This window comes from Telmatherina bonti, assembly GCF_933228915.1.
Source record: "Telmatherina bonti genome assembly, chromosome: 7".
In the NCBI taxonomy this organism is placed as follows: Eukaryota; Metazoa; Chordata; class Actinopteri; order Atheriniformes; family Telmatherinidae; genus Telmatherina; species Telmatherina bonti.
This window is the reverse complement of record NC_136625.1, coordinates 42106396-42124345: the sequence shown is the minus strand read 5'-3', so window position 1 is coordinate 42124345 and position 17950 is coordinate 42106396. Positions and strand designations below refer to the sequence as shown.

Genomic DNA, 17950 nt, shown 5'->3' with positions numbered 1-17950 from the left:
CAATGAAAAGCAAATACATCAGATTGATATTTTTTAGCTTTCTAGGACATGTTGACACAGTTTTGTAGACACAAGCACAACATACAAAGCCAGGCAGTACAGTACTCAATGCGGCTGGGGAGGGGGGCGGGGGGGGGGGGGGGGGGGGGGGGGGGGGGACACACACACACACACACACACACACACACACAAACTCAAACACCAATAAGTAGTCCAGACAACAAAGTTTTCAAGAGAAGACTGGAGGGTCAGAAAGATGGAAGGTCATAATTCAGACAAGCTAGTCCATGAACCCTCCATACCTCTTTTGCAACCTGCTGCCATTCTCCCATGCCCTTTTTATCATTCCCCCATTTTTGTTGTCTATCAACCCATTCAGGGCGTCCAACACGCCTCATGAAGCCTCCATAGCGCTTCTTCAGACCTCGGTCCTAACACTGCCTTCAGCAGGTCGGCTGGTGCCACCCCTCCTTCATCCCGACGCATGAAGCCTCCGTACCTCTTCGCCACCTCCCCTCTATGACTATCCCCCTCACCACCACGATCTTCTGTTGTACTGATCATCTTCAGGATCTCCAGACGAATGTTTTCTTCCTCATCCTCGTTTCCCAGATCATCTGGGGTTTCCTCTGGAGAAGAGGAGCGCCGAGACATGAAACCACCATAGCGTTTTATGAAGCCACCATACTTTTTAGCAGTCTGATGTTCAGGCGATTGTTCCGTATCGTCATCATGAGTCATGGAGCCGATTTCTTCCTGGGCTTGCTGTGGATGAGGGTCAGCATCTAGAGAAAGACTGTTTTTCCTCTTCCAACAGGACATCCTGGCACATATGCAGTCTCTGGCTGTCCAACACACCCTGACACTCGAGAGAGCATGTCTGAAAAAAAACAACAAATGTTATTACTTTTTTAATCATTCTCATGTATATCTTTTAGAATTATGTAACTACTAATTATTATTAATCTATAAAATTGAGATGAACAGTGACCAAGCCTTTCTCCATCGGCATATCATTGTCTTAAGTCTTTGCTTTTACACAAGGGTTTAGGATTTTGCTCCTTTCACTTGACCCAACAGTGGTGAAATCTACTCCAACCAGAAGAGCTGTGTGGTGTTTATTTATCAAAGAAACTAGGAGATAGAAGACCCTTTAAAAATGGGAGAATAGGCTTATGGGTGGATATGTTGTTCCATAACACCTAATCAGCTGCCACCATTGGCAAACCATTGGCACCATTCCACCCGGATCTCCTGACATCACCCTGATTCTCTACATCCACCAACAGGTAGAGAATTTCCAAGAATTCTCCATCATACCTCCACTCACATGTCTGGTGTTACAGTGAAACCAGCCTTTAGAGTTTCTGGAAACCACACCCCTCATTCCCCAATGAAACCTTTTCTAACTCTCCATGATTGCTTCAGTTGCATGTGGGTCAAACATCTTAATATCATGACAGGTAGTGTATTGGATATTCTTATTTATTTTATTTAACAGGGACATTGTTTGCATGGCATCAGCGACAAACTTGTGTGACTATGTACAAATGCAGGGTTTTTAGCCAAAGCTAAAACTCCTGGCCAGGTCTTTCTACAGATCTTATGCGGTATGATATATGTGAGAATATCATAGCATGCAAGTATAGGAGGATGGGCGGATATGGGATATAGTCAGGCGTCGCTGCTCCTACAACACAGGGCCATGTTCTTGGGAAGGGCTCTAAAAAAACTTAGGACAGCCATCCATGGTTATAAATTAACATTAAAATATAAAATATAAAAGATAAATACGCAACTCAATGCACAATTCAACCCCCCCCCCCCAGGATTGCAGGTAAGCCCACGTTTATATTAGCAATTGTAAAATGCATGTATTGGCCATTCCATCCCTCCTCTCACATAACAAGGTAATGTTAGCTACCATTAGCACACTAGCACACGGACCGCGAGCCATGTTCAGACTTTGATTAAGTGTTTGTTTGTTTTTAAGTAATTTGATGCTTGACTGCTTGTTACTTAACTTGCTTTCAGTTTGTCCAGACAAAGCCACTAAATTAAATTATATTTGTTTGTCATGAAGTTATTTTTTTTTATTTTTAATTTTTCATACATTTCAACCAGTGCTTTAAGTGGAATAGAACAAGTGGTGGTACTGCTGTCAGTTTCTCATGCAAATATGGGACAAAAACATGGCTAATACTTATATGCAGATCTAAAAATTGATCTTTAGATTAATAGTTTTATAGCACAGAAATGACAAAAAAAAAAACAATAAACAAAAAACAACAAAAAAAAAAAAAAGCAAACAAACACAGCAAGTTCTACATTAAATCCATATTTGCCAAATTCAAAGTACCATGGAGACACTTTCATTAACTTCAAACCTCGTTGCTGGACATTAAAAATAACACTGAAATGTAAATACATCAACTTAAAGTTCATTAACCCTTTCATGCATGAATTAATAGATAATAATAATAAAACAATGCAACGTTTTTCACATTTTTGTAAAACAAAAACCACTAAAGTAGTTTCTTTACAGAAATACCCTCCTCATTCATAAATATACAGAAAAGAGCTGATAAACAGGTTCCCACTACAGGTCCACTATGCATGGAAGGGTTAAAAACATAAAAAGTACTACATTTAGACTTATTTAGCTCATTACCAGACTAGTTTAACAGTGTAGTACTACTACTACAGTTATTATTGTAGTACTATTACACTTTTCCTCTGTGAAACATGTTTTCCCAGCATCAGGCCTGGTCCATAACTCTTAGTCATATTATCTTTAATCTGGAAATAATCTGCATAAATACTGACCAGCCGTAACCTTAGTACTACTGTAGTACTGTTAGTAGTACTACTGTAGTACAGGTCTGTTAGTAGCACTACTGCTGTACATGTCTGTTAGTAGTACTTCTGTAGTAAATGACTGTTAAATAGTACTACTGTAGTACATGTCTGTTAGTAGTACTACTGTAGTAAATGACTGTTAGTAGTACTACTGTAGTAAATGACTGTTAAATAGTACTACTGTAGTACATGTCTGTTAGTAGTACTACTGTAGTAAATGACTGTTAGTAGTACTACTGTAGTAAATGACTGTTAGCAGTACTACTGTAGTAAATGACTGTTAGTAGTACTACTGTAGTAAATAACTGTTAGTAGTACTACTGTAGTAAATGACTGTTAGTAGTACTACTGTAGTAAATTACTAAGTAGTACTACTATAATAAATGACTGTTAGTAGTAGTACTGTAGTAAATGACTGTTATGTAGTACTACTGTAGTAAATGACTAAGTAGTACTACAGTAGTAAATGACTGTTAGCAGTACTACTGTAGTAAATGACTGTTAGTAGTACTACTGTAGTAAATGACTGTTAAATAGTACTACTGTAGTAAATGACTGTTTGTAGTATCACTACAGTAAATGACTGTTAGTAGTACTACTGTAGTAAATAACTGTTAGTAGTACTACTGTAGTAAATGACTGTTAAGTAGTACTACTGTAGTAAATGACTGTTATATAGTACTACTGTAGTAAATGACTAAGTAGTACTACTGTAGTAAATGACTGTTAAGTAGTACTACTGTAGTAAATGACTAAGTAGTACTACTGTAGTAAATGACTAAGTAGTACTACTGTAGTAAATGACTGTTAAGTAGTACTACTGTAGTAAATGACTAAGTAGTACTACTGTAGTAAATGACTGTTAAGTAGTACTACTGTAGTAAATGACTAAGTAGTACTACTGTAGTAAATGACTGTTAAGTAGTACTACTGTAGTAAATGACTAAGTAGTACTACTGTAGTAAATGACTAAGTAGTACTACTGTAGTAAATGACTGTTAAATAGTACTACTGTAGTAAATGACTGTTTGTAGTATCACTACAGTAAATGACTGTTAGTAGTACTACTGTAGTAAATAACTGTTAGTAGTACTACTGTAGTAAATGACTGTTAAGTAGTACTACTGTAGTAAATGACTGTTATATAGTACTACTGTAGTAAATGACTAAGTAGTACTACTGTAGTAAATGACTGTTAAGTAGTACTACTGTAGTAAATGACTAAGTAGTACTACTGTAGTAAATGACTAAGTAGTACTACTGTAGTAAATGACTGTTAAGTAGTACTACTGTAGGAAATGACTGTTATGTAGTCATTTCTTTTGAGGCGACCTTTTTAAAAATTTTTTTAATAAAAAGTCAACAAACATGTAACAAGCTGTAATATGTAGTGAAGTCGAAGGAGGGTATACTGGTTGATTAAGAAAGCCGGTAAAAGTCCTGGAATGCACCATACGCTGTAAAAAGTAGTCCCGGTCTACACTCTTTGCTAGAAAAAAATTCCCGGTACGCAAAGGGAAAGAATTAACAAGTGCCGGTACTGCGTACCGCTGCATACCAGCCCACTTAAAGCACTGATTTCAAGTCTTAAAATGTGCTGTTAATCCCAGGAGCTGGTAAAAAAAAAAAAAGATTATGAGACTTAGAAAATTCTTCTGACAAAGCATAATGTTTGGCTGGGCCAGCACAGTTTATTTCATTGTTGTTGTTGTTTTTTTTTGTTTGTTTGTTTTGTTGAAATGACACCAGAAGCATCCTACAACTAAAACCCGTAAATGTTGTAAAATACAACAGATGAATGTTTAAAGAACAATATTAACTTATCCCATTTCAAAATGTTTCTGATTAACTGTGTTTTAGTACTCTCACAAAGAAATAAACTGATGATGGAATAGAATGTAATATTGTATTGGTTTTTTTTTTTAATGTATTGTATGTTTCTTTTCATTTTATGTTTTTATAATATGATACACTTTGTGACTTGGTGTCTGAAAAGCGCTATAAAAATGTAAAGTAATACAAATATGGCTAATATTGACTCTGAGGAAATATGTAAATATCTCTGGGTCTGGGTCACGAGTGAGGGAAGGATGGAGCGTGAGATGGACAGATGGATCGGTGCGGCGTCTGCAGAAGTGCAGACTCTGCGCCGGTCTGTCGTGGTGAAGAAGGAGCTGAGCCAGAAGGCAAAGCTCTCGATTTACCAGTCGATCTACGTTCCTACCCTCACCTATGGTCATGAGCTGTGGGTCATGACCAAAAGAAGGAGATCTAGTATACAGGCGGCTGAAATGAGTTTCCTCCGCAGGGCTGTTTTCAACTTAAACCTTGCATGTTTCTAAGCTCTGTGGTAACAAAGTAACAAAGTGTATATGTCAATTGCTAATTATTCTTCACACTACTGTACTTTAATATTAAAGCTTTTGGCTTGTGATACCTTAAAAGAGTGATGTCAAAGCACAACCAGGGCACACTGGTGACATTACTGCTGTGAAACTCAGCATGGGGTTCAATGTCGGCTTGTAGCGTACTAACTCTAGTTACTAACTGTTGTTGTGGTAAACTAACTTTAGACAGTAGTATCCATGTGTGTCCCAAATGCTATCTAATAAGCCCCTTATGCATTTCAACTAGAAGTGTAGTTAGTTGAAGTGTAGTTAAATAGCCGTGCCTGAATTGACAGGGTGTGCCAGCGCGGGAGAGCCGAGCCAAGAGTAATGGGGCTTTAGTTACCCAGAAAACATACAGATCGTGCGGGATCTAAACGGCGTTAGATGAACGATTGGGCTAGGTAGGGCAACAAAGGCCTGCACCTAGTCGTATCCCATAGTTCAATGTGCTTTCATGTTTTGTACGGTTAGGTGGTAAAAGGATAGCCCCTCGGCCTTCAACTGTATACGCAAAATGTCTGCGAACAACCCATTGAGTAGCGGAGCCAAGACTGACTGGGGGAAGTGTTGCCACTGTCAGACAGACACAAGAGAAAAGTTGAAGTCTCCTCCTACACGCTATGAGTCTAGTTCTGATGGCTATTCCATGCTAGCCACGAACATACCACAATTTCAGGCAATCAACCTGTTACCAATTAAACTAGACCCATCTAGACAACTAGATGATGGAGGTGGCATTGAGGACACATTGCGACGAAACAGTGCAAAGTACCATCAAACATTTTGTCTCATGTTCAACAACAGCAAGCTTAAACGTGCAACTAAAAGAGCAGCTGAAATTCAGAACAGTCCTGATGAAACTCGCACAAAAATGTGAAGAACTAATATGGATATGGAACAATGTTTCCTTTGTGAAAAGAAGGAACCAACATCAGAGCTGCGGCAAGCCATGACCATGCAACTGAATGAGAGGCTCAATGAATGTGCCGGTAACCTCAATGATGGTAGACTACTGGCTCTGTTGAGTGGTAGAGACGTGGTGGCCCTAGAACTGAAGTACCATTGCTCTTTCTTGACTGCTCTGTATAACAGAGAGCAAGCACACATTGCCCAAAAGAACAAAGAAACACTGGAGTCATCTCAAGAAAAGGATTGTATTCCTTTGGTATTCTCGGAACTCCTGGCCTATGTCATTGAGAAAAGATACAGCACTGATGAGCCAGTCATATTCAGACTAACTGAACTGGTTAGTCAAGGAGCAAACTGAGCAGTTTGGGACAGACATACCTGGTGTGAACTCAACCAGGCTGAAAGAAAGGCTGCTGTCAGAGATACCTGGACTTGTAGCCTACAAGAAAGGTCGAGATGTACTCCTAGCATTTGCCAAAGACATTCGCCCAGTAATGTCAGAAGCATCTTCCTACACTGATGCAACCATCCTTGCCTGCATTCCAAGCTGCTTGCATATGGGGCCAATCAACAGAATGTACAATGCAACCTGAAAGTCCTGGCAACTGGGGCTGGCAAAAAAAAAGGTGAACCCTGGGAAGTTCTTTGGTCAACCCTCCCACCCATTGCTCAGTCCTGCCAGCAGCTGACAAAATGTCGTTGCACGGGTGAATGTTGAGGACTATGCAAATGTTATTGCTACACCCTGAAGTGCACACAACTGTGTAGCTGTAAATGCAAAGAGCAAAACAATGATCCAGGCTAAATTCAAACAAGTCACTTCAGTCTGCTGTATTACCTATATTGTGCTTCTGTCACAACAAATTGAGATACCACATCGGTAACTTCACTGAGACAGTGCTAGTTCATATAATTGTCATCATATCACTATAATACTTAATGATATTGACATTCTGATCGCAGAATTCGATTTGTGTCAAAAAAAATATATTCTGATGTACAGATCATAAAAATGTCATTACTTTGACAATATTTAGTGCAAATACTGTTTCGTATTGGAACGGCCAGCTTGAAAAAGGGCAGCCATTTTGTTTTTCAAGTTGGCTAACGTGCTTTTCTGAGACAAGAGGTTCTGAAGCACCTGTGTGCCAATTTTGGTGCTTGTATCACCAAGTGAAAGATTGTTTCAGCAATCTGGCCCACTACAGGGGAGAGAACTAGACTTAGCCATGAAAAAGTGTATAGTAATACGCCAACATCAGTTGACAAAACTAGAAGCAGAGAAGAAAAAGTGGCGAAATGTCATCAAATGTTTAATCTCAATCACTGTATTGCTTGCTTCAAGAATTTGTCTTTTAGGGGCTCTTCCACTCAACTTTTGACTAGTTTTGACCCTGTCATGAATAATTATTTAGCTAAAATAAAACATGAAAGTTCCAGAGCACACTATATTGGTCAACAGACAAAAATGAGCAAATCTAGATCATCTACTCAAAACATTGCATTCCATTATGGCATATATCCAGGAAACAAAATGCTACTCTCAGTCTTGACTGCACTCCAGATGTAAGTCAAACAGAACAGATGTCAGTTGTTGTGCTCATTGTCTGTTTGCAGCCAAAACCAGATATTAATTAATGCTTTTTTTGGATACATTGATGTAGAGCAAAAAACTGGCAACAATCAGCTCCAGCGGCTCCAGAGTTACTCCAAGCACAGAAGCAGCTTTCTGGATCAGTTTGTTGATTCTCTTCAAGTCTCTGGTTCTGATGCTACTACCCCAGCAGATGCTGCAAAGCTGACTGCACTCTCCACAACAAACTTATAGAAGATATGCAACATCTTGGTGCAGACGTTAAACCATCTCAGCTTCCTTAAGAAGTCCAGTCTGCTCTGACCTTTCTTGTAGATGTAGTCAGTGTTGCATTTCCAGTCCAGTTTGTTGTCCAGCTGAACTCCAAGATACTTGTATTCCTCCACCACCTCCACCTCCTCTCCCAGGATGGAAACAGTGCTTTGTTTATTCTTCTTCCTCCTGAAGTCAACAATCATCTCTTTTGTTTTGCTGCTATTTAATATGAGATGATTGTCACCGCACCATTTAACAAACTGACTGACCAGTTCTCTGTACTCTGCTTCTTGTCCATCCCTGATACACCCCACAACTGCAGAGTCATCAGAGTATTTCTGCAGATGACAGGACTCAGAGTTGGACTGGAAGTCTGAGGTGTACAGAGTGAAGAGGAATGGCCAGAGTACAGTTCCTTGTGGTGCACCAGTGCTGCTGACCTCCATCTCAGACACACAACCTTTCAGTCTCACAAACTGGGGTCTGTTTGTGAGGTAGTCATAGATCCAGGTGGTTGTGGAGGTATCCACCTGGAATTTATGGAGCTTCTCACATAACAAAGCAGGCTGAATGGTATTAAAAGCACTGAGAAATGAAAGAACATGACCCTCAGAGTGCTGCCTGAATGGTCCAGATGAGAGTGTGCTCTCTGGAGCAGGTATATAATGGCATCTTCAACCCCAAGTCCATTACGATATGCAAACTGGAATGGGTCCTGAAAGGTGTTTACTTGCTTATTGAGGTGAGCCAGTAAGAGTCTCTCCAGGACTTTCATGATGTGAGATGTCAGGGCAACTGGTCTGTAGTCACTTGGTTCAGCTGGTTGTGTTTTTTTAGGCACTGGAACAAGGCAGGAGGTTTTCCACAGCACTGGGACTCTATTTTGTCTCAGACTGGTGTTGAAAAGGTGCTGGAGAATCGGACATAGTTGTTCTGAGCAGGTCTTGAGAACTCTGGGACTGACACCATCTGGACCTGCAGCCTTGTTCTGGTTCAGTTTCTCAAGTTGCTTCATAACCTGATTGCAGGAGACAAACAAGGTGGAGGTCTCAGGATGTCCTGATGTGGAGGGAGATGAAGCTGTGTTCTGGTCCATGACTGAGCTGCAGGGTGACAGATTGGAGGCGTGACAGGAAAGCAATGGACTTATGGAGGGTGTGTGGTCTGTTGGGCTGGAGGTAGGGGGTGAACTGAACCTGTTGAAGAACATGTTCAGCTCATTAGCTCTGTCCAGACCTCCACATCAGGCTGGTCCCCATTTAACTTGAAGCCGGTGATCTTCTTCATTCCAGACCACACATCCCTCAGGTTATTCTGCTGGAGCTGACTTTCTAACTTCTTCCTGTAGTCCTCCTTGCACTTCTTAGTTTGTGTTTTAAGTTGTTTTTGTGTTGCCCTCAATAACTCCCTGTCTCCATCCCTGAAGGCTTTCTTTTTGATGTTCAGCAGCTTTTTCAGGTCACTGGTGATCCAGGGTTTGTTATTGGGGAAGCACCTCACTGTTCTTGTTGGGACGATGCTGTCCACACAGAAGTTTATGTAATCTGTCACACACTCAGTCATGGTGTTGATGTCGTCTCCATGAGGTTCACAGAGGATGTTCCAGTCTGTAGCCTCAAAGCCTCCTCTAAGAGCATCTTCAGCTTCAGCAGACCAGATTTTGATAGTCTTTGTGATGACTGGTTGCTGCTGAACGATGGGCTTGTAGGTGGAGGTGAGAAGAACCAGATTATGGTCAGATCTTCCTAAAGGAGGCAGGGCAGAACAACTGTATCCATTATTCATATTTGCATAAAAGAAGTCCAACATCTTAGATCTTAGATGCACACACAAAATCCCTCTGGAGACACTTCGGACAACCTCTTTGTTAGGAAACTGGCTCAATGAAATATCCAGATGGGTATTCCACTGGCGTAGCCAAAGAAAGCCTTGCTGGGACCAACAGCATCTCCCATTTAAGGCTCAAGTTGCTCCAGCAACACATTCCAGCTACATCAAGTGAGGTTTCCACAGCCTGGATCTGGGAGTTCCTGGGGAACGTAGGAAGTCTGGCTGAAAAGCTGTTTTCCCTCTGCAGCAGCACAAAGACGGTGATGGAGCTGTGTGAGGAAACACAGCCGTGATGAAGCTGCATGAACAGCTGCTGACAGACTATAAGTTCCCCACAGTCCACTCTACCCCACGACATGCCACTGTTAGATGATGTCTGCCGGTCCTCATGTCTGGAACGAGGAGCCCTGCAGCACCATACTCTGAAACTAAATTCTGTTTCCTGAAGTCTCAGGTTTGCAGTTATCCATAAACCCTTGTGGACTGCGAGGAGCCAGAAATTCAGCCACACAAAAACCAGGTTCTGAGAGGTGCGGGTGGGGGGTTTGATCCTGAAAGCAAGGCGAGGATCCAGGTCCATAGCGAGACAAGTCCATTGGAGCAGGACAAGAAGGTGAAACAAAAGGTCTGTCTAAACTGGAAAACCATCTGCGTGGACCGGCTCAATAAAACCACAACGGAGGGGTGGAAACACCCACAACACAGACAGACACAAGTGGGCTCGATTAGCCAAAGTTAGCTAGATTAGCCCAGGTTAGCTAGATTAACCCAGGTTAGCTAGATTGACCCAGGTTAGCTAGATAAACCAAAGGTAGCTAGATTAGCCCAGGTTAGCTAGATTAACCCAGGTGAGCTAGATTAGTCCAGGTTAGCTAGATTAACCCAGGTTAGCTAGATAAACCAAGGTTAGCTAGATTAGCCCAGGTGAGCTAGATTAGCCCAGGTTTGCTAGATTAACCAAGTTTAGCTAGATAAACTAAGGTTAGCTAGATTAGCCCTGGTTAGCTAGATTGACCCAGGTTAGCTAGATTAGCCCAGGTTAGCTAGATTAACCCAGGCTAGCAAGATTAACCCAGGTTAACTAGATAAACCCAGGTTAGCTAGATCAACCCGGGTTAGCTAGATTAGCTCAAGTGAGCTATATTAGCCCAAGTGAGCTAGATTAGCCCAGGTTAGGTAGATAAATCCAGGTTAGCTAGATTAGCCCAGGTTAGGTAGATAAACCCAGGGTAGCTAGATTAACCCAGGTTAGCTAGGTTAACCTATGTGAACTAAATTAACCCACGTTAGCTAGTTTAACCCAGGTGAGCTTGATTTGCCCAAGTTATCTAGATTGACCCTGGTTAGCTAAATAAATCAAGTTTAGCTACATTAAGTTAGCTAGATTAGCCCAGGTTAGCTAGATTAACCCAGGTGAGCTAATTAACGCAGGTTAGCTAGATTAACTCAAGTGAGCTAGATTAACCCAGGTTAGCTAAATAAACCCAGGTTAGCGAGATTAGCCCAGGTTAGCTAGATTAACCCAGGTTAGCTATATGAACCAAGGTTAGCTAAATTAGCCCAGGTTAGCTAGTTTAACCCAGGTTAGCTAGAAATACCCAGGTTAGCAAGATTAGCCCAGGTTAGCTAGATTAACCCAGGCTATCAAGATTAACCCAGGTTAGCTAGATAAACCACACATCCCTCACGTTATTCTGCTGGAGCTGACTTTCTAACTTCTTTCTGTAGTCCTCCTTGCACTTCTTAGTTTGTGTTTTAAGTTGTTTTTGTGTTGCCCTCAATAACTCCCTGTCTCCATCCCCGAAGGCTTTCTTTTTGATGTTCAGCAGCTTTTTCAGGTCACTGGTGTTCCAGGGTTTGTTACTGGGAAAGCACCTCACTGTTCTTGTTGGGACGATGGTGTCCACACAGAAGTTTATGTAATCTGTCACACACTCAGTCATGGCGTTGATGTCGTCTCCATGAGGTTCACAGAGGACGTTCCAGTCTGTAGCCTCAAAGCCTCCTCTAAGAGCATCTTCAGCTTCAGCAGACCAGATTTTGATAGTCTTTGTGATGACTGGTTGCTGCTGAACGATGGGCTTGTAGGTGGAGGTGAGAAGAACCAGATTATGGTCAGATCTTCCTAAAGGAGGCAGGGCAGAACAACTGTATCCATTATTCATATTTGCATAAAAGAAGTCCAACATCTTATTTTCTCTGGTGGAGCAGCTGAAAAACTGCCGGAATGTTGGTAGAGTTGCAGAGAGGGAGACGTTGTTGAAGTCTCCGGAGATCGCCATGAATGAGTTTGGATCATAGACCGTATATGAAAGATGGACGAAGCCTTTGGCGGTTAAAAGTGAAGCCTATGTGGAAGTGCATAAAACTGCAGTTCCTCCTTCATTCATAGGGGCTGCAAAACAAAGTGAATCCCCATAGACTCCCATGTTAAAAAGACCAACTTCACAGCAGAAATAAACATGTTTACAGGCTGGTTCAAAAATCCATTTTCAGTTTAATAGGTCAGCTTTACCTTCATGACAACTGTGGGGGGAGTGAATTTTTTTGTAACTCGCCCATTTTAAAGTAATATAATCTCGAAGTTCGGCATATTTAGGGGCGTGTCCTTTTGATTGACAGGTACCCAATCTCCCGCTTCAAGTAAGAAGAATGTAGAACAACCGCGGTTTTTAGCCGGTTAACAACGTGACTTAGCTTTAGTCCGCTTACCTCCGTTAGCTGGTTAGCTCCTGTTATCTCCAGGTTAGCTCGTTTAGCTCTTAGCTACAGAAAGCTCGGAGTTCGCTTGATGTCAATCATCCACCATGATGCTCACAGCCCCCCTCTCAGCTCCACCTCTTGCCCATATTTGTATCTTCCGGGTGAGACGACACGCATGCCTCTGCCAAGATGGTGATGGTAGGAACCGCCCACCGAGCTTCAATTCAGCTCTTTAGAAACCTATGGGTGATGTCACGGAGGCTCCGCCCATCTTTATATACAGTCTATAGTTTGGATGCTTTGTTTGTAGCCGAGCAACGACGGAGCTGATGAGGCCACAGGCTGTGTCTGGTACGGAACCAGGTACCACCCCACTGCCTCAGGAGTATTGTTGAAGAATAAATGTTTTGATAAAATGAGACCATTGTCAAAGCCTTTTAAAGAAATAAAAATACTGCTTCTACTACCTGATACCTATCCAGAGATTTTTTGACATTCTCAACAAAACAGGGGTTTCTATTTTGGTCAAATAATTTCCTTGCAAAGCTGCTAAAATATCATTACAAAGCAGCAAACAGGTTGTTGAAGCTGCTGGTGTCTCTGGAGTCCCACATACATCAAAGCGAAGGATCCTTCAGAGGATTGTAGTGATGCTTAAAGCCATCCTTAAACAATGCTCACAAGCAGAAATGGCTGCAAGACTAATTTTCAAACACTATTGTTGACTGATAAGTGCTGTGCAGCCCTAGATGGCAGCAGTAGTGGATGGCCACATTCTTCTATGGTACAAGAAGAACCATGCTTTCCAAAACCAATCATCTTCATGCATGATGAAGCACCATCTCATGCTGCAAGGAAAACCTCTGCATCACTGCTTGCTTTGGGAATTACAAGGACAAATGCATGGTGTGGCCCCTATCCTCCCCTGACCTTAACCCCCCTGAGAATCTTTGTGCTTCTTCAAGCAGAAAATCTATGAGGGTGAGAGGCAATTCACATCCAACCATCAGCTCTGGGAGCCTTTTCTGACATCCTGCAAACAAATTCAAGCAGAAACTCCAAAAACTCAAGTACAACAGATGCAAGAACAGTGAAGCTGTTGTCAAATAACGGGTCCAACGTTAAAATGTAACTTGACCTGTTAAGATGTTTCTGACTGGAAACGATATAGATTTCTATAGATATAACCTTGTAATTCTACAAATTCAACAAAGAATTATTTTCAGTTCTAACAGCCTATAAAATTATGAGAAACTCTGTTTTGCATGGTAATGGTTGATGACTTGAAAATGATGCTGACTATCATTTACATCAACTATGGGAAATCAGAGAAAAATAATTAGGAACACAGTGTTATTCCCAGGACTTGCTAATTCTTTGGACTACTTAAGTAATGAAAAGGGAGACTGATTTCTGTGATTCTTTAATAATTCCTAGGGCCACTTTACCAATTCCCAGCATTATTTCAGTCATTACAAGAACTAAGTTTCTAATTTCAAGGATGATTTCTCTAATTCCCAGGACCATCTGCGTTTTTAGCCCATTTTTGGGGGTGCTGAAGCACCCCAACTGAAGCAAAGCACCAGTAAAATCTTTTTTTTTCTTTTAGTGTATGCATTTTTTAAAATAAAAAATACCAAACAAAGAAGCTATAAAAGTGTAGAAACTATACACTACCTGGTTTAAAAAGTAATATTGTATCCCCCTCCCGGCCACCCTAATGGTTTGATCTATTGATCAACCACCCACGACTCAGACAGAGAAGTCTTAGCGCTCTCTGCTGAATGATGTGCTGCTTGAGTTGTTGAACCACGATAGTAATGAAAGTGTTTAACCTGGATTTGTTGCACTTCTACTTCATACCAACACATTTTTATGATCATCAGCCCTCCTGATTGCTCCTGCGGTTCAACTTTATGTGTGTTTTCTGAGTCAATTGCATGCATTAGACAATGTGCTCATAATGGCAAGCTAACTGGATGCCCATTAACATTATAAATCATGCAGCTGTGTGTGCTTGTGTGTAAAGCCTCATCATGTATCAGGTAAGAGTAGCTATAGCAATGCTGACATCACTTAATAAAATCTAAAACACACTGTTTGAGTATGTGCCATGAGCAGCATAGAGAAGACTTAATTTATTAGTATCCATTATAAATGTCATATATATATATATATATATATATATATATATATATATATATATATATATATATATATATATATATATATGTTACTGTGTTCCTTGGACTACTTTACTAATTCCTAAGACCACTTTGCTAATTACTTGCACTACTTCACTCATTTGTAGGACAAAATTTCTATGTAGTGCTACTCACTGTTTGATTAATTGAGCTGCAATTGTCTGTTTTCACTGCAGGTATTGTGATTGGGTTTTAGGAGATAACATTTACATTTTCTACAGCATTCCAGGTGAATTTATTCTCACAGTACCACATATCTTCATTCTGTAGTAATATCACTCAGCTGTATTTGAGACCAAGATAATAAAATACAGCTCTTGTAGTTGAGATAATATACCTTACTTATTTTGGGTATGTCATTTCTGACAGGATGTACAAAAAATAGACCTTATCAAGAAGAGTTTGAGTAGCAGCTGGTCAAGTTGGTGAGGGGCAGTACAGAGATCTGACACCTCAAATAAGGACATACAGTCGGGTGGGGTGGGGGAACAGGGTCTCCTAGAACACCAGGTGTACACGCAGCTGATAGCTCATAACTATTTCAAGAATGCTGTCATTCTAAAAAAAAAAAACCTAAGCTCCATAGATTGTTCCCTCAGATAGCTGAGAGTCTCGGCCCGCTTGCCTCTTTTATGAAGCCCTCAGTGAAGACCCTCGGTGGAATTCTGGACCCTGCATTATCTGTGGATGCTCACATAAAATAGCTTGTTCTTGTTTTCACCATTTAAAAGCTTTGCCAAGCTGAGTCCAATTGTTTCACCACCTGAGATGGAGGTGATTGTTCGTGCCTTCATCTCCTCCAGACTCGACTACTGCAACTCCACCTTTACCTACTTAAGTAAAAAATCTTTTGGCCGTCTGCAGGTTGTCCAGAACACTGATGCAAGGCTGCTGACTAAGTCGACCCTGCTACTGACCCAGCTGCTCTGGCTCCCCAACATTCACACAGAGCGCATTTTAACATTCTGTTTTTAACATATAGAGCCCTACATGACCAAGCATCTGGTTGAATCAGAGACCGTCTACAGTGCTACGTTCCCAGCAGGTCTCTGAGATCTGCTGACAATGGTCTGTTGGTTGTTAAACAAACATGGCTGAAAACTTCAGCAGTGTCTCCCTCCCTCTGGAAGTCCTTCCTTCTCAGCCTGGCAGGCTCAGTGTGCTCTTTTAAATAGGTGCCAAGAATGGCACAGTTTTCCCCTTTGACCTCTGAAGGTGATGGATTCTCCTTGTCCTTAGACTGTGTTTCAGTTTGCACTGTTTGGAGAACAGCCTGGACCGGCAGAACTGCGTAGAGGTTTGCAGGGACTGTGCTGCTTCAACGACTGGCAGGCAACACGGCATCATCGGACCAAAAGCGAAATGGACTCGCCATTTTCTGCTCCGTGAAAGCCTTGCACCACAAGAAATGTCACCAGAACTCCACGAAGTGATGGATGTAAAACAATCTACTAAAAATAATGCTGTGAACTCCAGATGTTTTGCCAAACTTTGTGAAGACATGGAAGCAGGTCATGTCCAGCTGCTTTACCACAGAGATGGCTTTCACGATGACAGGTCCTCAAGCGTTGGTTGGAAATGAGGAACGAGGTCTTCTCTTTTCTCACACAGAAGAAATCATACCTGCATACCTCTGTGACATCTTCTCATTAATGAACCAGCTGAACATCTCACTTCCAGGGAGAAACAGCAACATATTTTTTGTTGCAGACAAAGTTCAAGCTTTCAAGAGGAAACTTGCTTTGTGGATCAAGAGGATGGAAAGACAATGGACATGTTTCCGTTTTTGTCTCAGATCCTGGAAAGTTCCCTTCAGGTGAAGATCCGTGACATCGTTTCTCAGCACCTCACAGCTGGCAGAGAAGTTTGATGACTACTTTCCTGAAGATCCAAGCGAAGGACATACGTTGATTTTGGACCCATTTTCTGTGGACCGCACTGAAAACGACGTGACTTTGCCTGCACATCTGGAATCCCAGCTTCTGGAAGTGTCCACTGGCAGCAGGTTTAACTGGACCTGGGCTCCGTCTGGATGACTGTTGTACCGATGTCTGGCCCTGAGGGCTGTGAAACCTCTCCCATCCACAACTACTTTCATGAATCAGGACTTTCCCTTGTGGGCAGAAACGGACCTGGAGCAACACTGGAAGCCTCTCTGAGAGCGAGCCTTTCCCCCATTCCACTAAGACTGGGTCTGATGGTGTCTCAGAGGCTCGGGGTTCTCATGAAGAGATTAGCATGACAGGAAAGAATTGTTGAGACCGCTATCGTTTACTTGTCCCAGATATAAAGAGTACGCTCTGGTTCTGCAATGAAAAAAACATGGCTGCTGAAGAAGCTAAATTCATTCACAGATTAGTTTCATTTGCACTTTATTTCAATTTTATTGTCAATTCATGGATTATATTTGTAGTTATATTTTTAATCTGTTTATTTTGTCACCGCAGTTTTATTTACTCAGTTTCCATTTTTTTTTATTTAACCTGTCCTGTCCAGCATCTCAGCATACAGAACAGCAAGATTCACAAAGCCAGATTTGCTTTGTGAAGGGAGACATCTCATTAGCTCCCCCTGATAATCTGAATATTCATTCATTCATTCATTCATTTTCCGAACCGCTTATTCCAATTCAGGGTCGCGGGGAAGCTGGAGCCTATCCCAGCTGGCTTTGGGCGACAGGCAGGGTACACCCTGGACAGCTCGCCAGATAATCTGAATATTCTTATTCTTATTCTTATTTTTTTTATTATCATGGTCAGTCTTGATAGCCGAGCTGGACCTGGCAGGGGAAGTGGAAATGAAAGGGAATAAAAAGAGAGAGAAAAGCAAGGCGTGTCTAAGCTGCTAAAGTTACAGTATTTGCAAAACAATATAAAGTACAGAAATACAACAAAGTAGGATAGTGACAATGTTCAAAAACAGACAAAAAAAGAAAAATAAAAGTAAAAAAAAAAAAGAATGAATAAAATAACAATTACAGTACCAACCGTTATTAAACATACCTACAGAGAGTCATCAGCAACATTTAGTAGGAAACAGATGGGAAGATGAGCGCATGTGGGCGTGCACGTGTGAGTGTTCAACCTGTGATCATGCAATCAAAGATCAGCTGAGTGCTTGTAGGGGAGCACGACCACGACCCGAGGCGTAGGGGAGGAAGCCAAGGCCCCCAGGGCCCGGCAAGCCCACCGCGCACAGAGCCCGGG

At 41.6% G+C, this 17950-nt stretch overlaps 1 protein-coding gene across 1 annotated transcript in view; it reads right to left on the bottom strand.

The window, feature by feature from the left end:
• Positions 1 to 280: 280 nt before the first annotated feature.
• Positions 281 to 17950, bottom strand: part of LOC306758600 (proenkephalin-A-like) — a gene marked incomplete at both ends in the record, with an annotated part of 74819 nt that continues 57149 nt past the window's right edge. The window contains 4 exon segments of the mRNA XM_079243928.1: positions 281 to 370; positions 372 to 428; positions 430 to 792; positions 794 to 880. Of these exon segments, the coding sequence (XP_079100054.1) occupies positions 281 to 370; positions 372 to 428; positions 430 to 792; positions 794 to 880 (597 nt within the window).